This window comes from Phacochoerus africanus, chromosome 8 (assembly GCF_016906955.1).
Source record: "Phacochoerus africanus isolate WHEZ1 chromosome 8, ROS_Pafr_v1, whole genome shotgun sequence".
Taxonomy (NCBI): Eukaryota; Metazoa; Chordata; class Mammalia; order Artiodactyla; family Suidae; genus Phacochoerus; species Phacochoerus africanus.
This window is the reverse complement of record NC_062551.1, coordinates 25,566,502-25,583,044: the sequence shown is the minus strand read 5'-3', so window position 1 is coordinate 25,583,044 and position 16,543 is coordinate 25,566,502. Positions and strand designations below refer to the sequence as shown.

The 16,543-nt window shown below is 39.7% G+C and overlaps 1 protein-coding gene across 1 annotated transcript in view; it reads left to right on the top strand.

Annotated features, from left to right (window-relative positions):
• Positions 1-15,572, top strand: part of CDH11 (cadherin 11) — a 151,840-nt gene extending 136,268 nt beyond the window's left edge. The window contains exons 12-13 of the mRNA XM_047789254.1: positions 9,282-9,533; positions 11,845-15,572. Of these exons, the coding sequence (XP_047645210.1) occupies positions 9,282-9,533; positions 11,845-12,341 (749 nt within the window). The 3' untranslated portion in view covers positions 12,342-15,572. The remainder of the gene's footprint in view (positions 1-9,281; positions 9,534-11,844) is intronic.
• The last annotated feature ends 971 nt before the right edge of the window (positions 15,573-16,543 follow it).

Genomic DNA, 16,543 nt, shown 5'->3' with positions numbered 1-16,543 from the left:
GAATGAGTCAAACCACGTTGTCACCCCTTCCGTCCATTTATCTGTTCCCTCTTCATTATTCCACAAAGTTATTCTGGACATCTAAGGTTTGGATCCAGGAAGAGGTGACTTTCAAATGTATTTATTTTGCAAAAATATTATCTCATATGGGCCAAGATGCAGATCACATGAGCTCTGATACATGATACATTCAGTATACATTCACTACTAAAAAATAAAAAACAAAAGGGAACAACAACAACGAAATGTTCTTATGGAAAGCAGGTGTGGCTGGGTAAGGAATGATAGCCAAGACAGATTCACCCTAATTAGACCAATGGGCAAACTCTCTCTCTCTCTCTCCTCTCTCTCTCTCTCTCTCTTTGAGGGGGAGGGCTCTAAAGTAAGGTCAGTTTTTTGTGTGATGCATCACCAAGAAGCATCCAAATACGCTTCTGGTTTTTCACTTTTACAATTTAAAAATAGCCAAACAGATTTCTGTGAAACTTCCCCTCCCTTTAATTGCTTCAATATGGAAGATGCTTTGTTGGCAGATCAAAATGGCAGATGGCTTTTAATGCCCTGCCATTTTCACTGTATAAATAATTATGTTCCTTTTCTGCCTGAAATTCATTATTGCAATTTGTCCAACACCGAACACAATTTATCTGGAAACCCATCCCCTCCCCAACCCAAGAGAAAAGAGAAATGGATCTTTTTGGTGGATCAGACAGATTATTCTTTGAAAGTTCCCTCTGCTCACTGACTTAACTGCTCTTGGGATTTCTCAACTCACTGAAAGACTCTAAATGTTTATATCCCACTGAAATCCTTGGTAGTCTTCTTTGTCTTAAACCAAGATATATGTTCCTTTCTCCTTCCCCATCACCAAGGAGAAAACTATCCTCTAACAAAAGTGGAGGGAGAGTTGATTCTAAGGGATGTGACAAATTATAAAAATGAAAAGTCTACTGTTACCAACAAACAGTGCACACTTAGCTGCCTCATACACACATGCACATAAACAGCTATTCCTACAGTGCTATTTATTACACTTTATATTTTGCTGATACCTCAGTATCAAAGGTGTTAATTAAAAGATTATGATCACCCCCTCCCTTGTAGTATGCAGCTCCTTGATTCAGAGGGGAGACATTACAGCCATCAGAGTCTTGGATCAATTTTCTGTGCTAGTATTTTAAGATTAGCCTCATAGAATTTACCTTGAAGCATTTTCTTCATTTCAAAACACTGGGATAATAATGGAAATCTTTTTTCCACTTGCATTTTAGTGAGTTTTTACATTTTTTATTAGAATATAGTTGATTTACAGTGTTGTGTCAATTTATGCTATATGCATAGTGACCCAGTCATATATATATATATATATATATATATATATATATATATACACATATATATATATATACACACACACATTCTTTTTCTCATACTATCTTCCATTGTGTTCTAAACCAAGAGATTGGATATTGTTCCATGTGTTACACAGTAGGACCTCCCGTTGTTATACAGCGTCTACCAACCCCAAACTCCCTGTCCATCCTACTTCCTCCACCCTCCCCCTTGGCAACCACAAGTCTGGTCTCCATGTCTGTGAGTCTGTTTCTATTCTGTAGATAGATTCATCTGTGCCATATTTTAGATTCCACATATAAGTGATATCATATGGTATTTGTCTTTCTCTTTCTGACTTACTTCACTTAGTATAGAATCTCTAATTCCATCCATGTTGCTGCAAATGGCATTATTTTGTTCTTTTTATGGCTGAGTAGTATTCTATTGTGTATATGTACCAGATCTTCTTAATCCATTCATCAGTCAATGTGCATTTAGGTTATTTTGATGTGTTGGCGATTGTAAATAGTGCTGCAATGAGCTTAGGGGGTGCATGTATCTTTCTGAATGAAAGCTTTGAATGAAAGATATATACCTAGGAGTGGGATTGCTGATTTGTTTTTGAAGGTGTGTCTGTTTCTGGAAATGCTATGGGAAGAGAAGTGTTGAATGAATACCCTTAATTCATTGTAGGTCTCTCTGACATAAAATTCTCAGGCTTCTAAGAGCAGCTGTTTTATCTGGAACCTGTGAATATTTGGATTTAGCTATAGGCTGTGATGAGGTCCATTAAATCAACTAACCATGCTGTGGAAACTTGGTAAAAAAAAAAAAAAACAGAATGTAATTTGCATGTGATAATATCATGATTCTAGGGTCATCTGAGCACTAGTAAAAATAGAGTGAAACCTATGGGAGTTCCTGCTACAGAACTCAGAGGGTTAAGAAACATCCTTGAGGATGAGGGTTTGATCCCTGGCCTCACTCAGTGGATTAAGGACCCAGCATTGCTGCACCCTGTGGTGTAGGTCACAGATGAGACTTGGATCTGGTGTTGCTGTGGCTGTGGCGTAGGCCTGCATCTGCAGCTCTGATTCAACCCCTAGCCTGGAACTTCCATATGCTGCAGGTGCAGCTGTAAAAAGAAAAAGAAAAAAAAATAGTGAAATCTAGAGGAGTTTGGCTCCTAGTTGTGTTTGTATTTTCCATGTTACTGCGATCAGTTGTATTCCTCTTTGTTTTTCAATTTCTTTTTGCATAAAATAAGTGTAATTATACTTTCTACATAGAATTTAAAAATTATTTGGGATAAAGTAGGCAAGAGTAATAGGGAATAAGGTTTGCATGTATTAACAGCTCAATAAATGTTACTTAGTTGAATCTGACTCACCCTGAATAATAAGAAAAGAATAATGAGATGAAGAGATGAAAACATTTCTCAGGAACAAAACTCCGTAATGTAGATACAGGCAGCACTGATTGAGTTTGGCTCAAAAATACAAAGTGGGAGAAGATGGAGGCTGGAAATTGATGGAAAGCTAATAAATCAGTAAATTCTGACTGTGAAAAAGCCAGATGGCTGCTGAGATGTAGTGAAAGAAGTATCCTTCAGCTGTTTATTCCTCTAACACACAAAACACTGCTGACTGAACAAATCTGAGTGAGACAAGGTTCTTGCCTTCCAGGAGGTTACTGTCTGCTGGAGAGGACAGACATTCACACAGTCCCTATAAACTGTGACACAGGCACTCTGAGTGTGACAATAGGCAGATACACGGCTCATATGGTGTTCAGAAAGACAAGAAAAGATATATACACAAGTTATTAAGTTCACCTCTAAGCATTAGTCATATCAGAAAATTAATGCTACAAACTCTAAAAGTCTTACGTGAAATTTCTATTATCTCAGTCCCTCTCAGATTCAAGGTGGCAAATACTGGCATCAAAAATTAAAATTAGGAGTTCCCATTTGTGGCTCAGTGGTTAATGAACCCAGCTGGTATCCATTAGGATGCAGGTTCGACCCCTGGCCTTGCTTGGTGGGTTAAGGATCTGGCCTTTCTCTGAGCTGTGGTGTAGGTTGCAGATGAGGCTTGGATCCCGTGTTACTGTGGCTGTGGCGTGGGCCGGCAGCTGCAGCTCCAATTTGATCCCTAGCCTAAGAGCCTCCATATGCCACAGGTGCAGCCCTAAAAAAATACAGAAGACCAAAAAAAAAATTTAATTTTTCAACAATCAAAATGACTATTAAAAATCTAAATAAAGTTTTCAATGATGTCTTTATAATTGTGTAGCCTGTGTTCTTCTGAAATTATTAAATCTTAAAATTCCAGGAAGATTTTGGAGACACACTATATGTATCTATTTTTCATTATCCTGTTAGAACTGTTGACACATTTCTAGGAAAAGCAGAGAGGACCCAGAGGAAAGTAATCAAATAATGATTATTCTGCTAGTGACTACCTAACTGTCTTTAAGTGTGTGGGAGTTTTTCATGCTGTCAATAGATCTATTTTGTCTCTGAGGTTTGAGCTGCAAAGGGTAGAGTAGGTAGATTTAGGTCAGAAGGGAATAAAATAAGAGCAAGGCTTGGCCTAGATTCTCCAGATCTTTAACAGTCTCAAGAGATGAGCTCCAGTGTGATGTAGGCAGCACCTGTCTTCACAGACTAACGTGTCTCTGATCATTTCGGTCAGTGGGAGAATCCTTAGCTTTGGAGCAGAGAGGGAGAGGGGGAAAGAATTGGTGAGGAAGAGCATCTTTAGGAATAGCTTCAGGAAGGCTACAGGGTGACATTCTCTCCTTAAGCCAAGCCTCCCCCCTGATATCATGGTGAGAGCAGAAAGCACTAATTCTTTGCTGCTGTGCTTCTTCTTTTTAAGTTGTTAATATGAAGGGGCTGGGCCCATATAGTGCCCATTTTGTTTTGTTCCTTTTTTTTTTTTTTTTTTTTGGCTAATACAAAGTTGGCACCCAGTGCAGTCTGTCTAGTAAAGGCTGCTTCCCTGTCATGATTTTCCCTTTTAATCCTAATCATCTGTATCCCTCCCTTGCATGATGTCATCATGACACTAGCATCTCCAGACTGGTACCATGAAGACCACTGTTCTCAGGGACTTTGACATTGTGTTAGTGTCATGACAAAGTGAGCAAAAAAAAAAAACAGCTTGGGATTAGGGATCCATGCTGTAGACATAATGTTTCAAAACTTGAATTTATTTTCCATTAATAGAAATACTCAATTTGTACATGACATAAACTAGTAATTAACAGCCTCGTTTGCAAATCGCGGCCTAAGTGAGGAGGAAAAAGGAACTGCTTACATGTTTGTATCCAGGGATGAGAACACTGGGTGTCAGGATGGAACACCAAGGTGCTTGAAAAATATTTTATTACCATGGAAAATATGTTACCCAGGACTGAGGAGCATGAACTATCTTCCTATCTCTAGATGATGAGCCCTTCTTTGTAGGAAAATTACATTCAAGCCTGCAATGACATTTCTAAGAATTCACTTTCCTCTCTTTGCCAATATGTTTCTCTTCCTCATTAGTCTACTGCTCAAAGAGGAGAGCTTCCAGAAAAGAATTAATATTTACTGAGCATCTCCAACAGCCTGGCACTGTGCTAAGAACTTTTATGAATGGAATTGAATTTAACCCTAAAAATTATTAGTTTCCTGTATGAGAATATAACAACTCCAGACATTTACCTAAAATGTCTAAAAAATCAGGCAATTAATATGTAGAAGATTCAAGATTCAAATCTAAGTCTATTTGACCCCAAATACTTAGAGATTTGCCCTTTGGTAACTTTATAAAGGAGAAGGTGCTGAGAAATCTCTTGATGAAAGTTAAAAAACCTATACAACATTTGCCTTTTTCGACCTTATCTTATTAACCATGGAGTCAATTTGGTACTTCCCTGAAAATGTGTTCTCACAGAAACTGTTTTTTTTTTTTTTTTTGGATCACCCATGAACTTCAGGTGTGACATTTTCTTGTATGTCTAAAGGGAGAGGACCCTCTCAAAGACAGGGAGTGGCTAATTAAAAAAATTTAGATGAGAGAATCTGTAGCCAAACTTAGGATACAAAATTGATTTTATAGAAGTGTTGTATTATTGTTAGTTTCTTTTTCCATTTGTTTTTCTAGAGTTGCTTTTCAGGAGGTCTCTACCCATAGTGGCTCTTTTTTTTAGTGAAAGATCAGTGATCAGAGTAGGCCACAAGAAATACCATCACAGGACATGGCAGTGTCTCCTCATACGGCCCTCCCCACAAAAAGCTCATCCTCCAGTTGGTGGTGGGGCCACTTAGATCTGTATGGTGCAATATTTTATTCATTCAAGCAACAGCAACCATGTCGGTGCCAAGGTAGCCTGGTCAGATACTTTTCTTGTCTATCCATATTTATCTATCACCAGGTATTGGAGGATCTCGATACTGGTGCCAGGTTTTCTGGTAGGAGGATTCCTGAGCCCTCTGAAGCACAGCCCAGAGGGCAGCCACTGGCTTTTATTACATTATTTGGTTCTAATAACCACTCCGTGTGGTATGCTTGATATCAACCGATGTCCTCATTTTAAAGATGAACACGTGAGGCCCTGACAGGACAAATGACCCATTCTAAAGCATGTATTTGGAGGGTGCCCAAGAAGAGACCTTCAGCCCATTCATTTTCCACCTCTCAAACTAATCTTAAAATCCATATGTGAAACATGTTTCACTAGAAGACATTTTTTTTTTTTTTAAAGTTCTCGAGATTCTACTGATGCATCAGTCAGAGGTTATAAATGGTTCAGTCAGGGGGGACTTTGATGAGCTTTCATGTCACCGCTTCAGAATGTCTGAGAGGACTCAGCTGTTCAGAATATGAAACATCTTGAATTCACAGGCTGGTGTCCTGCTCAGATCCATGTTTCCCATTAGTGTTTGATTTTCAATTACCTTCACGTGTGAGCCGGCCTTCTGTGATCTGGAGGTACAGGGTTTTTTTTGTTTTTTTTTTTTGACCTTTTGTTTTTATTTATTTATTTTTTTTATTTTCCCACTGTACAGCAAGGGGGTCAGGTTATCCTTACATGTATACATTACAATTACATTTTTCCCCCCAGCCTTTCTTCTGTTGCAACATGAGTCTCTAGACAAAGTTCTCAATGCTATTCAGCAGGATCTCCTTGTAAGTCTATTCTAAGTTGTGTCTGATAAGCCCAAACTCCCGATCCCTCCCACTCCCTCCCCCTCCCATCAGGCAGCCACAAGTCTCTTCTCCAAGTCCATGATTTTCTTTTCTGAGGAGATGTTCATTTGTGCTGGATATTAGATTCCAGTTATAAGTGATATCATATGGTATTTGTCTTTGTCTTTCTGGCTCATTTCACTCAGTATGAGATTCTCTAGCTCCATCCATGTTGCTGCAAATGGCATTATGTCATTCTTTTTTATGGCTGAGTAGTATTCCATTGTGTATATATACCACTTCTTCCGAATTGGAGGTACAGTCTTGCATGCATAGCGCAGTGAGGAATAGATTTTAAATTATGGCTTCCACCGGTTTTTAAAAATAAATACATCCAGGTCACATTCCTTCCAAACAACACCATGGGCAACAGGTTGGGACCCAATAGATAAAGTAAATGAATTCCCTCTTGTGACTGTCATTTGTATCAGAGAGGCATATTTGACCAAGCAATTTAATTAATTTGCTTTTTTCATAATTTTTACATTTATTTTTATTTATGATGGCATTAGTGATATTTCAGATCATTAAAATAGGGTAAATATTATAACATCTTACTTTTGGAATTCTTATTTGAACCCAAAAAAACTTATGAGAAGGAAAAAAATAACATCTGAGGTAATTTATTGTAGGTATGTAATTTTTTTTTTTTTTCAATTGTTAAGCATGGAACAATGTATAGCCTAGAATAGAAAAGAACAGTCAGGAAACTGAATTTTCAGTTAACATTCTATTTGACCAGCTTATTTTTGTAAGATTTTCTAAAGTACATATGATTTTTCTCCAGTGATAAGAGCAATAATATGCCAATCACACAAAATTCAGAAAATATAGAAAGGAGGGCTAGCTATTCTGTCCTGTTTATATTGAGATACTGGCAGCAAAGGACAGAGAATCTGTCATTATAAGTCATTCCAAAGGCCATGGGGGCACACACCTTACCTTCTGAAATACTCAGAATATCTGTTTAGTCCTAAATGAGACTGAACCTGCCATATACACACATATGTATGTACATATATGTGTGTGTGTGTGTGTGTATACATACATATATATATATATATACTATCTCATATAGAATATATTTCCTTTAACCTAAAATACATCAATTCAACTTTCAGATTCTAAGATAATTTTTCTCACCACAAGAGGTAATTCATGGTTCTGTAAACCCATTAAAGCATTCTAGCTATTGCGCCATCATGTTGGTCATAACATTCTTACTGCTATGAATTGCTGATTCCTAACTCATTAGAAAAAAAGGCATGACATACTGAGGATGTGTGTGTGTGTTGTGTACGTGTCTCTGTATGTGTCTGTGTGTAATTTGATGGAGCATATTCAAAACGTCCACTGTTTTATAATACCACTGTTTTACAAATGCAGAACATATGGTCTAGAAAAAAATCTTTTTGGCTGGTAGAGATTTGGAGAAAACATGATGAGGAAGCATTTTGGGAAATAGGTTACAAAAGATTGAGAAACACATGAAAGCCAACATCTGGAATTTGGGTTTAACCTTTCCCAGAAGACGGTTACGACATTTGCTCAACACATATTTACTGAATGTCTGTTGTGTGTCCAGGACTGGAGAGACCAAGATGAATCAGATAGAAGCCTCAATTCTCCAGAAATTCACAGTCTAGGAGAACTCCAATTAGTTATGATAACAAATAATGAGAGAAGGGTGGGAGAACAATTTCTATAGGAATGTCCCATGTGATGGCTTCCAAAGGAGATGAGGGAGAAGTCTAGAAAGGGATCCCTGAAGGCAGCTTTTGAATTCCATTTTCAGGCTTGAGAAGCTCACCTGTCATAATCAAAGGAACACCTTTGGGGGGCATTAAGGCAGAGGGTCAAAGCTAGGGCGTATGAAGAGTGGTGAGCTGGGGGACACTCTTGAGTTCTGCACATCAGGCCAAACTGGGGTGTGTGGGAAGGGGCAGGTGTGACCCTGGAAGGCAAAATAAAATCTAGATCAGAGAACTACCTGGTGATGCACTGTGTAAACGTCAGCTGTGTTGTGTGGGCGACAGAGAAAACTTGGCATTGTTTTAACCAGGAGTGACATGTTTAACTGGGTGGCTGATGATGTTTGAATTTGAGAGAAACTATAAACCTGCTACTGGGTTTATAAAATATTTCCTCTTAAATAACAGAATTCTCCTTTAGGATTCATGAGTGGGTTCATAGTTTGGGCAAGATTTGAGGTTGGATTGGAAAGCTCTCAAAAAACAAACAAAAACTGGCCAAAGGCTTGTCATGAAGTAGGGAAAGCGAAAACATGGGTGGGGGGAGCTTCTTTGTGTGTTTTTTCTCACACTCGCTTATATATTTAACTGTATCCTAAACTAACATAGGATTATGTTATTATGTAACGTGATTGAAGTCCACACTTTCTTGTATTTGAGGACAGGGACAACACCAAAACAGAAAATGGCTATCAAAGACATTCATGTGGACCAAAAAACGAGAGCCGATTTCTGAATTTTATACCAAAACAGGAGGAAACTCAGGGATCCTTATCATGCCAAATGACTCCAGCTTCTATAGATACTAGACTCAAGAAAAGTGGGGAAGATTCTGGCTGTTGGCCGTGGCAGTGAGAAGAACACACTCAGATCTGCCAGGCTACATGCAAAACGTGAAGGCTGTGATTCCAGTGGTCTGACTCTGAGACTACACCTGTCTCCCCTCTTCCAACAGATAACACCGCAGGGGTGTATGCCCGGCGCGGAGGGTTCAGTCGGCAGAAGCAGGATTTGTACCTCCTGCCCATTGTGATCAGCGATAGTGGAATCCCGCCCATGAGTAGCACCAACACCCTCACCATCAAGGTCTGTGGGTGTGATGTGAATGGGGCGCTGCTGTCCTGCAATGCTGAGGCCTACATCCTGAACGCTGGCCTGAGCACAGGGGCTCTGATCGCCATCCTTGCCTGCATCGTCATTCTCCTGGGTAAGGGGTCTCCTGGGGCCACCCGCAGGAAGGGCCTCTCAACCAGGCGCCCTCCATTCAAACACATGTATGTCCCAAGTTCCTGGGAAGTGTGCTATATACTGTGGATGCAATGTGAGGCAAAAAAGAGGGGGGCCTGCTCGTGTATGTTAGGGTATGGTTGGGGGAGCAGGCAACTTGGCAAGCAGATGGAGCAGACTTGGGGAAGGTTGGGGAAGTGTGTGAATTGCTGGGCATCACAGGATGACAGAGCAGAAGACTTCTGGGGGCATTAACAGAGGAGGAGGTGAGAACATCAGAGAAGATTTTGCAGCAGTGGAATTTAGGTAGAGACCAAGTATATGACCAATGGTTTACTTTACAAGAGGAATGAGAAGAGGTAGAGGGAGAAAGAACGGTCATGATATCAAAGGCAGTCTATACAGGACTCAAGGAACTGGATGAAGACTGGCCTGGCTATAGCTGGACCTGAACTCCTCCCCTAATTGTCAAATGTCATATCTGGGTATGTGTCTCAGCTGATGGGAACCCTGGGGAAGCTTTTCCTGCATTTGCCTGCTGAGTTAGGTGCCTCTCTTTGCCCCATCTGCAGTTTACTCTATAATAGCAGGAATGTGCTGATGCAGGTAACATCTCACACTGCCGAGCCTCAGGAAGATTAGACCAGTTATTCCAAAGTCTCAGAACTTATACATGACCAAAAACTCAGGATTCAAATCTAAGTATGTCTCATGTCAAATTTATATTTGTTCTATGATCCTTAGTTCTCCATTCAATGAATTAATGGATCCCGGCTGCATAGGGAATGGTCACCAAAATCAGTTCAGCAAATTGCTAATGAGTATTTTCTGGGTACCAGACCTTGTGTTCAGCCCTGTGGGATAAAAAGAAGAATCATACAAGATCTTGGGGATGAAAAAGTTCATAGTCTATTGAGGAAAATATGCCTGAGTAGATAAACCACAGAGGCACATGGTGAGTGCCACAAGAGGGACATGAACCAAAGGTGGTGACGGCACAAGAGCAGAGAGTGCCTGACATTGACTGGGAAGGTCAAAGACATCTTCCTGGAGGACATGACATACTTATCAGATGCTGAATGGGTTTTCCAGCTGGGAAAGGGTGCTGGGATGGATGAATCAAGTAAGCAGGGGGAACAGAAGACAAAAAAAGCTCTGAGAAGCTCATAGTCTAGTGAGGGAGCCAGATGTGTGAACCGTGTGCCAAGTGTCAAAGTGATGGCCAGGTGAGTATATAAAGCGGGTACCAATAGCCCTGTATGATGCCAGCAAAAGTTTTTGTGTTAAATGATAGAGTCAGCCAAGCAAAAAAATAAATAAATAAGAACAGTGTCCTGGTGAAGATGTTAAGATGTTAAGGCACAGAGGAAGGACAGTGCTTGGTGAACACTGGAAGTCATTCAGAGTCTGAGCAAGTACAAGTCCTCATCCCTGCATCTCAGAGGGATGGTGGACCCAGAGGGGCTCTCAAGCCACTTGCCAAATTCAGCCACAGATGTTTTCTTCAGTCTTGCAAAGTTTGCAGGACAATGTTCCAAGTGAACATTGTAGAAACCTCTTGTGGGGAGGTGGAGGGATTGATAGAGAATGAAGCAGTGTCTGAACTTTCCTTATAAGCAACTCTGCTCACTTGTCCATAGATGGCCTGAGCTTAGTAGAATCCTTTCTCTCAGGTGTGTTCAAAAAAATGGAGAAGATTTGGCCTTTGTCTCTTGAGTGTCCTTATGGACTTCCTCTCTTCTGTAGAGTGATCTGAAGAGAGTCTAGCTGTGCCTCCGATAATATGTCTTATGAAGACAGAGTAGGGTCAATGCTGACCCCACTGCAGACCTCTGGGCGGGGGCACAGCACCTCTTAGAGACAGTTACAACCTCAAGTCTCTGAATGTCCTCATTTGTAAACTTTGGAGAGGCAGCTGTCTTCCTCTGCAAAAGAAACAGGCCTAGCCCACTTTTAAGAGGTTACAGACCAACATATCTAGAATCTTCCTAATTCTTCAGAAGATGACTTCCAAATAGTGTCAGATTCATATGTACAAAGCTCAAAGTTCCAACTTGCCAGTTTGTTCAGATATAATTTTTTTTCTGGCAGCCTTTTGCAGAAAAAGAGTCAGGTGGAGGGCAGTTTTGTACATCTTTGGGGATTTCAGGTCAAGTTCTCATTTCATAGACTGGGTTCTAGTTCTAAAGCATGTATACACCATGCTTTATGGTAAGCAGAAGTCTCCTGGGGAGAAAACCCAGCAAGACTAGGCTTAACTTATGCTTCCTTTCTTTTTCTTTACCCTGTAGTCATCGTAGTGTTGTTTGTGACTTTGAGAAGGCAAAAGAAAGAACCACTCATTGTCTTCGAGGAAGAAGATGTCCGTGAGAACATCATTACCTATGATGATGAGGGGGGTGGGGAAGAAGACACAGAAGCCTTTGATATTGCCACCCTCCAGAATCCGGATGGTATCAATGGATTTATCCCTCGCAAAGACATAAAACCCGAGTATCAGTACATGCCTAGACCCGGGCTCCGACCAGCACCCAACAGTGTGGATGTGGATGATTTCATCAACACGAGAATACAGGAGGCAGATAATGACCCGACTGCCCCTCCTTATGACTCCATCCAAATCTATGGTTACGAAGGCAGGGGCTCAGTGGCTGGGTCCCTGAGCTCCTTAGAGTCGGCCACCACAGATTCAGACTTGGACTATGACTACCTACAGAACTGGGGACCTCGGTTTAAGAAACTAGCAGACTTGTACGGTTCCAAAGACACTTTTGATGACGACTCTTAACAATAATGATACAAATTTGGCCTTAAGAACTGTGTCTGGCGTTCTGAAGAATCTAGAAGATATGTAAACAGGTATTTTTTTAAATCAAGGAAAGGCTCATTTAAGACAAGCAAACTTTTACAGAGAGGATACATTTAATAAAACTGCAAGGACATCAAAGTGGTAAATACTGTGAAGTACCTTTTCTCACAAAAAGGCAAATATTGAAGTTGTTTATCAACTTGGCTAGAGAAAAACCACTTGGCATACAAAATATTTAAGAGAAGGGGAAGTCTAACGGTGAACTCACAATGAAGGGAAATTTATGTGTTATGAACATCTAAGTCTTTTTTCTTCTTCTTTTTTTTTTTTAATTTGTCAAAGAAGCTTCCACAAAATTAGAAAGGACAACAGTTCTGAGCTGTAATTTCGCCTTAAACTATGGACACTCTCTATGTAGTGCATTTTTAAACTTGAAATATATAATATTCAGCCAGCTTAAACCCATACAATGTATGTACAATACAATGTACAATTATGTCTCTTGAACATCAATCTTGTTACTGCTGATTCTTGTAAATCTTTTTGCTTCTACTTTCATCTTAAACTAATACGTGCCAGATATAACTGTCTTGTTTCAGTGAGAGGCGCCCTATTTCTATGTCATTTTTAATGTATCTATTTGTACAATTTTAAAGTTCTTATTTTAGTATACATACAAATATCAGTATTCTGACATGTAAGAAATGTTACAGCATCACACTTATATTTTATGAACATTGTACTGTTGCTTTAATATGAGCTTCAATATAAGAAGCAACCTTTGAAATAAAAAAAGATTCTTTTTTAATTCTGGGTTTGATTCTTAACACTGAAAAAATTATTTCTAATGACCCATTTATAATTATAATTTAAGATATTTGTGATCTTTTAATAACCCTATTTATGATCTATTGTAGTCTGCTGCTTTTATTGTTTATTTAAAATCAAATATGTTTTACAAATGTTTTTTTCAGACAAGATTCTGTAACATTGTGTAAAGCTTTTTTGTACATTCTTGGTATTAGCTTCCTGGCTTCTCTTCACATACATCTTCTTCAAAAGAAGGATGCTAAAGATCTAGGTCAGTTCATGATTCTGCAATACTTGTTATATAATATACGCTTATCTTGTACAGCAGTAATTTGATGGTTATGAGAATCAAATCCATGAGGGAGTGAAACTATCAGAACTCTCAAGTTCAAGATGTAGATTTTATGCCCCATACCGAGCATTTGGGGGTTAGGGAGGAAAAGGGTCAAAAATATACATTTGCCACATGTAGTTATCAGATCAGCTCTCCATTGTTATTCTATTTTTCCTTACTTTGATCTTGCCAGGCTATCGTAATGACTGACAGTTGAAACTGCTTATTTTTTCTCTTGTGATTTTAACACCTCTTAAAACGATGTGGCATTTTCAAGTTTGATCTAAGAAAGAATAATTCATTTTCAAACCTTTGTTTAAAAATATGCTTTAGGTCATAAGCTCAGAATGAGGGCAGGGACCATGGTGGATTCTGGGGGTCAATGACATTTGATCTGTGAGTATGCCTGCAGTCTCCTGCAGTTGCCTCTCACTGCCTGGGGACTAGGACTTCTGTGAAGAACACTTCACCTGCTCTATAGGGCCAAAGGTCAAAACATAGCAATACTCGGGGAAAGAACACACAGGTCATGCTATGCTCCAAGTGCTTTTCCTCTTTCCTCTAGACACAGGGCACATGCTTTCTCTTGACTGCAGACAATGTTTAGATAATCCTTTTTTCTTTTTTTAAAACTATTGTGAGAGTTTGTTTCAAGTATTTCTTGATATCCTGCTACGTACTATTTTTATGACTCAGTCAAAATGCATACAAAGAGAAATGTTTTGATGAAGTGCTCACTTCCATATTCCTTTGCATTTAAATCAAATTGTCTGAACACTTCAATGGAATAAATTCTGTGGACAATGTCACTTTGGAATCTTTCATTTCAGTGAAGGATTGCACACTCTCAATACTTCCATAATTGCAGGTTTTGTTCATTTTTTTATATACTTTTTGTAATCCAAAGAATATTTTGCTAGATTTGCACAGATCTCCAATTGAATTTGAAGTGAAGAAATAACTCAAAAGGAAAATGAATAGCACTTAAACAAGTATACAGCTGTAAGTAAGCCCATCACCGTGGATGATCCTTTTTTCTAGGAATATATTTGGATTAGATTTGACAACTACATTTTCACATTTTCATGTTTAAAAAAAATTTTTTTAAAGGCTGTCTACTTTTCAATAGTTAAAAGTACTTGTTTTTCTTTCTTCTTTTTTTCTCTTTTTTACTTTAAGCCTCTATTGTTTGTAGAACCCTCTTAGAAGCTTGGAAATAAACTGTCTTTCTTGACTAGCAGAGTCCTTTTTCATTTGGAACATATTGCCTTAAACGTAATCTTAGTTTAAGTAGCACTTCCTTATTTCTGTCTGAAATGATCACTACTTCATGAAATGGATACAGCTAAAAAAGAACATTGCTTTAGTGGTTCTTGTTCTTCAGTAGTAGGTATTGTTTCATTCATCATTCATTAATTCATTTACTCATCAAAATCTTATTTTGAAGACCCTGTGCTGGTTTCTTAAGGATGCAGAATGAATCTTGCTATCTTCCTTGATATCTTTCGATCTTCCCAGCCCTGTTCCAAATTGTCTATCCTATTGCCCTGTAATCACCTATTTACTTCCTTGTCCAACCACCACCCCAAACAATGAACACAACCAGTGATTTCCTCTCCTTTAGGGTTGAGGTAAAAAAAATAAATACAAGACATAACAGTAGATGGTGAAATGCCGACAGTGAATGGAGGGTAGACCAATCATGGCCATTCTGGACAGATCTTGTGTTTAGCTAAATTGCATTTTATAGGCTAGTGTTCCTGGGGATGGTGGGGAAAATAAGAGAGCAGATATCTACATCACTTGGAGAACTTATTTAAAAATACCCATTCCCGTGGTGGCGCAGCGGTTAACGAATCCGACTAGGAACCATGCGGTTGTGGGTTCGGTCCCTGCCCTTGCTCAGTGGGTTAACGATCCGGCGTTGCCGTGAGCTGTGGTGTAGGTTGTAGACGCGGCTCGGATCCCAAGTTGCTGTGGCTCTGGTGTAGGCCGGTGGCTACAGCTCCGATTCGACCCCTAGCCTGGGAACCTCCATATGCCGCTGCCCAAAGAAATAGCAAAGACAAAAACAAACAAACAAACAAACAAACAAACAAAAAACCAAACCCATTCAAGGAGTTCCCATTGTGGCCCAGCAGAAATGAACCTGACTAGTATCCATGAGGACACAGGTTCAAACCCTGGCCTCGCTCAGCAGGTTAAGGATCTGGTATTGCCATGAGCTGTGGTGTAGGTCACAGACAGCTCAGATCTGACATTGCAGTGGCTGTGGTGTAGGCCAGCAGCTACAGCTCTGATTCGCCCCCTAGCCTGGGAGCCTCCATAGGTCATGGGTATAGCCCTAAAGAAAAAAAAAAGAAAAAATACTCATTCAAGGTGCCCAGAGATTATAGCCCTGTGTATCAGGTGGGACCTGTTCAGTAGTATTTGAAACTGCTGAGTAATTGTGCAATAACCTTCACCACTTTTTGAGGTCCTCTGTAGGACAATGGGGGATTAGTTGAGATGCTGAGCAGTAGAGGCCAAATCTGTCTGACAGGCAGTGTGGAGGACAGAGTGAAAGCACATACACCTAGCGGCATGTCAGGAAGATTTCTATGAAAGTCAAAATGCAATGTATACACACACACACACACACACACACACACACACACACACACACACATATCTCCTAAAATGATTCAGTAAATTGATGATGGAAAAGAGGGAAGGATTTGCTGCTTCTGCACTGCCATCAGCCTGGTCTAGCCCATCATAATCTCTGGCCTGGAAGATGAAAATAGTCTCTCAGCATGTCTCCTGCTCCCAATCTCTTCTCCACAAAGAAGCCAGAGGAATATGAACAGCCAACTCAGACCACATAGCTCCATAACTTAAACTTCTTTACTGGTTGCCCAAAGTCTTATAATATATTTCAATTCCCTTACTGTATTGCTTTATGTGACCAGTGCCCTGCAAACCTCTGCAACTTCAACGTACTCCATTCTCCTGTGGTCCAACCCCCAGCCATCTGTTAGTTCCTCATACAGACAAA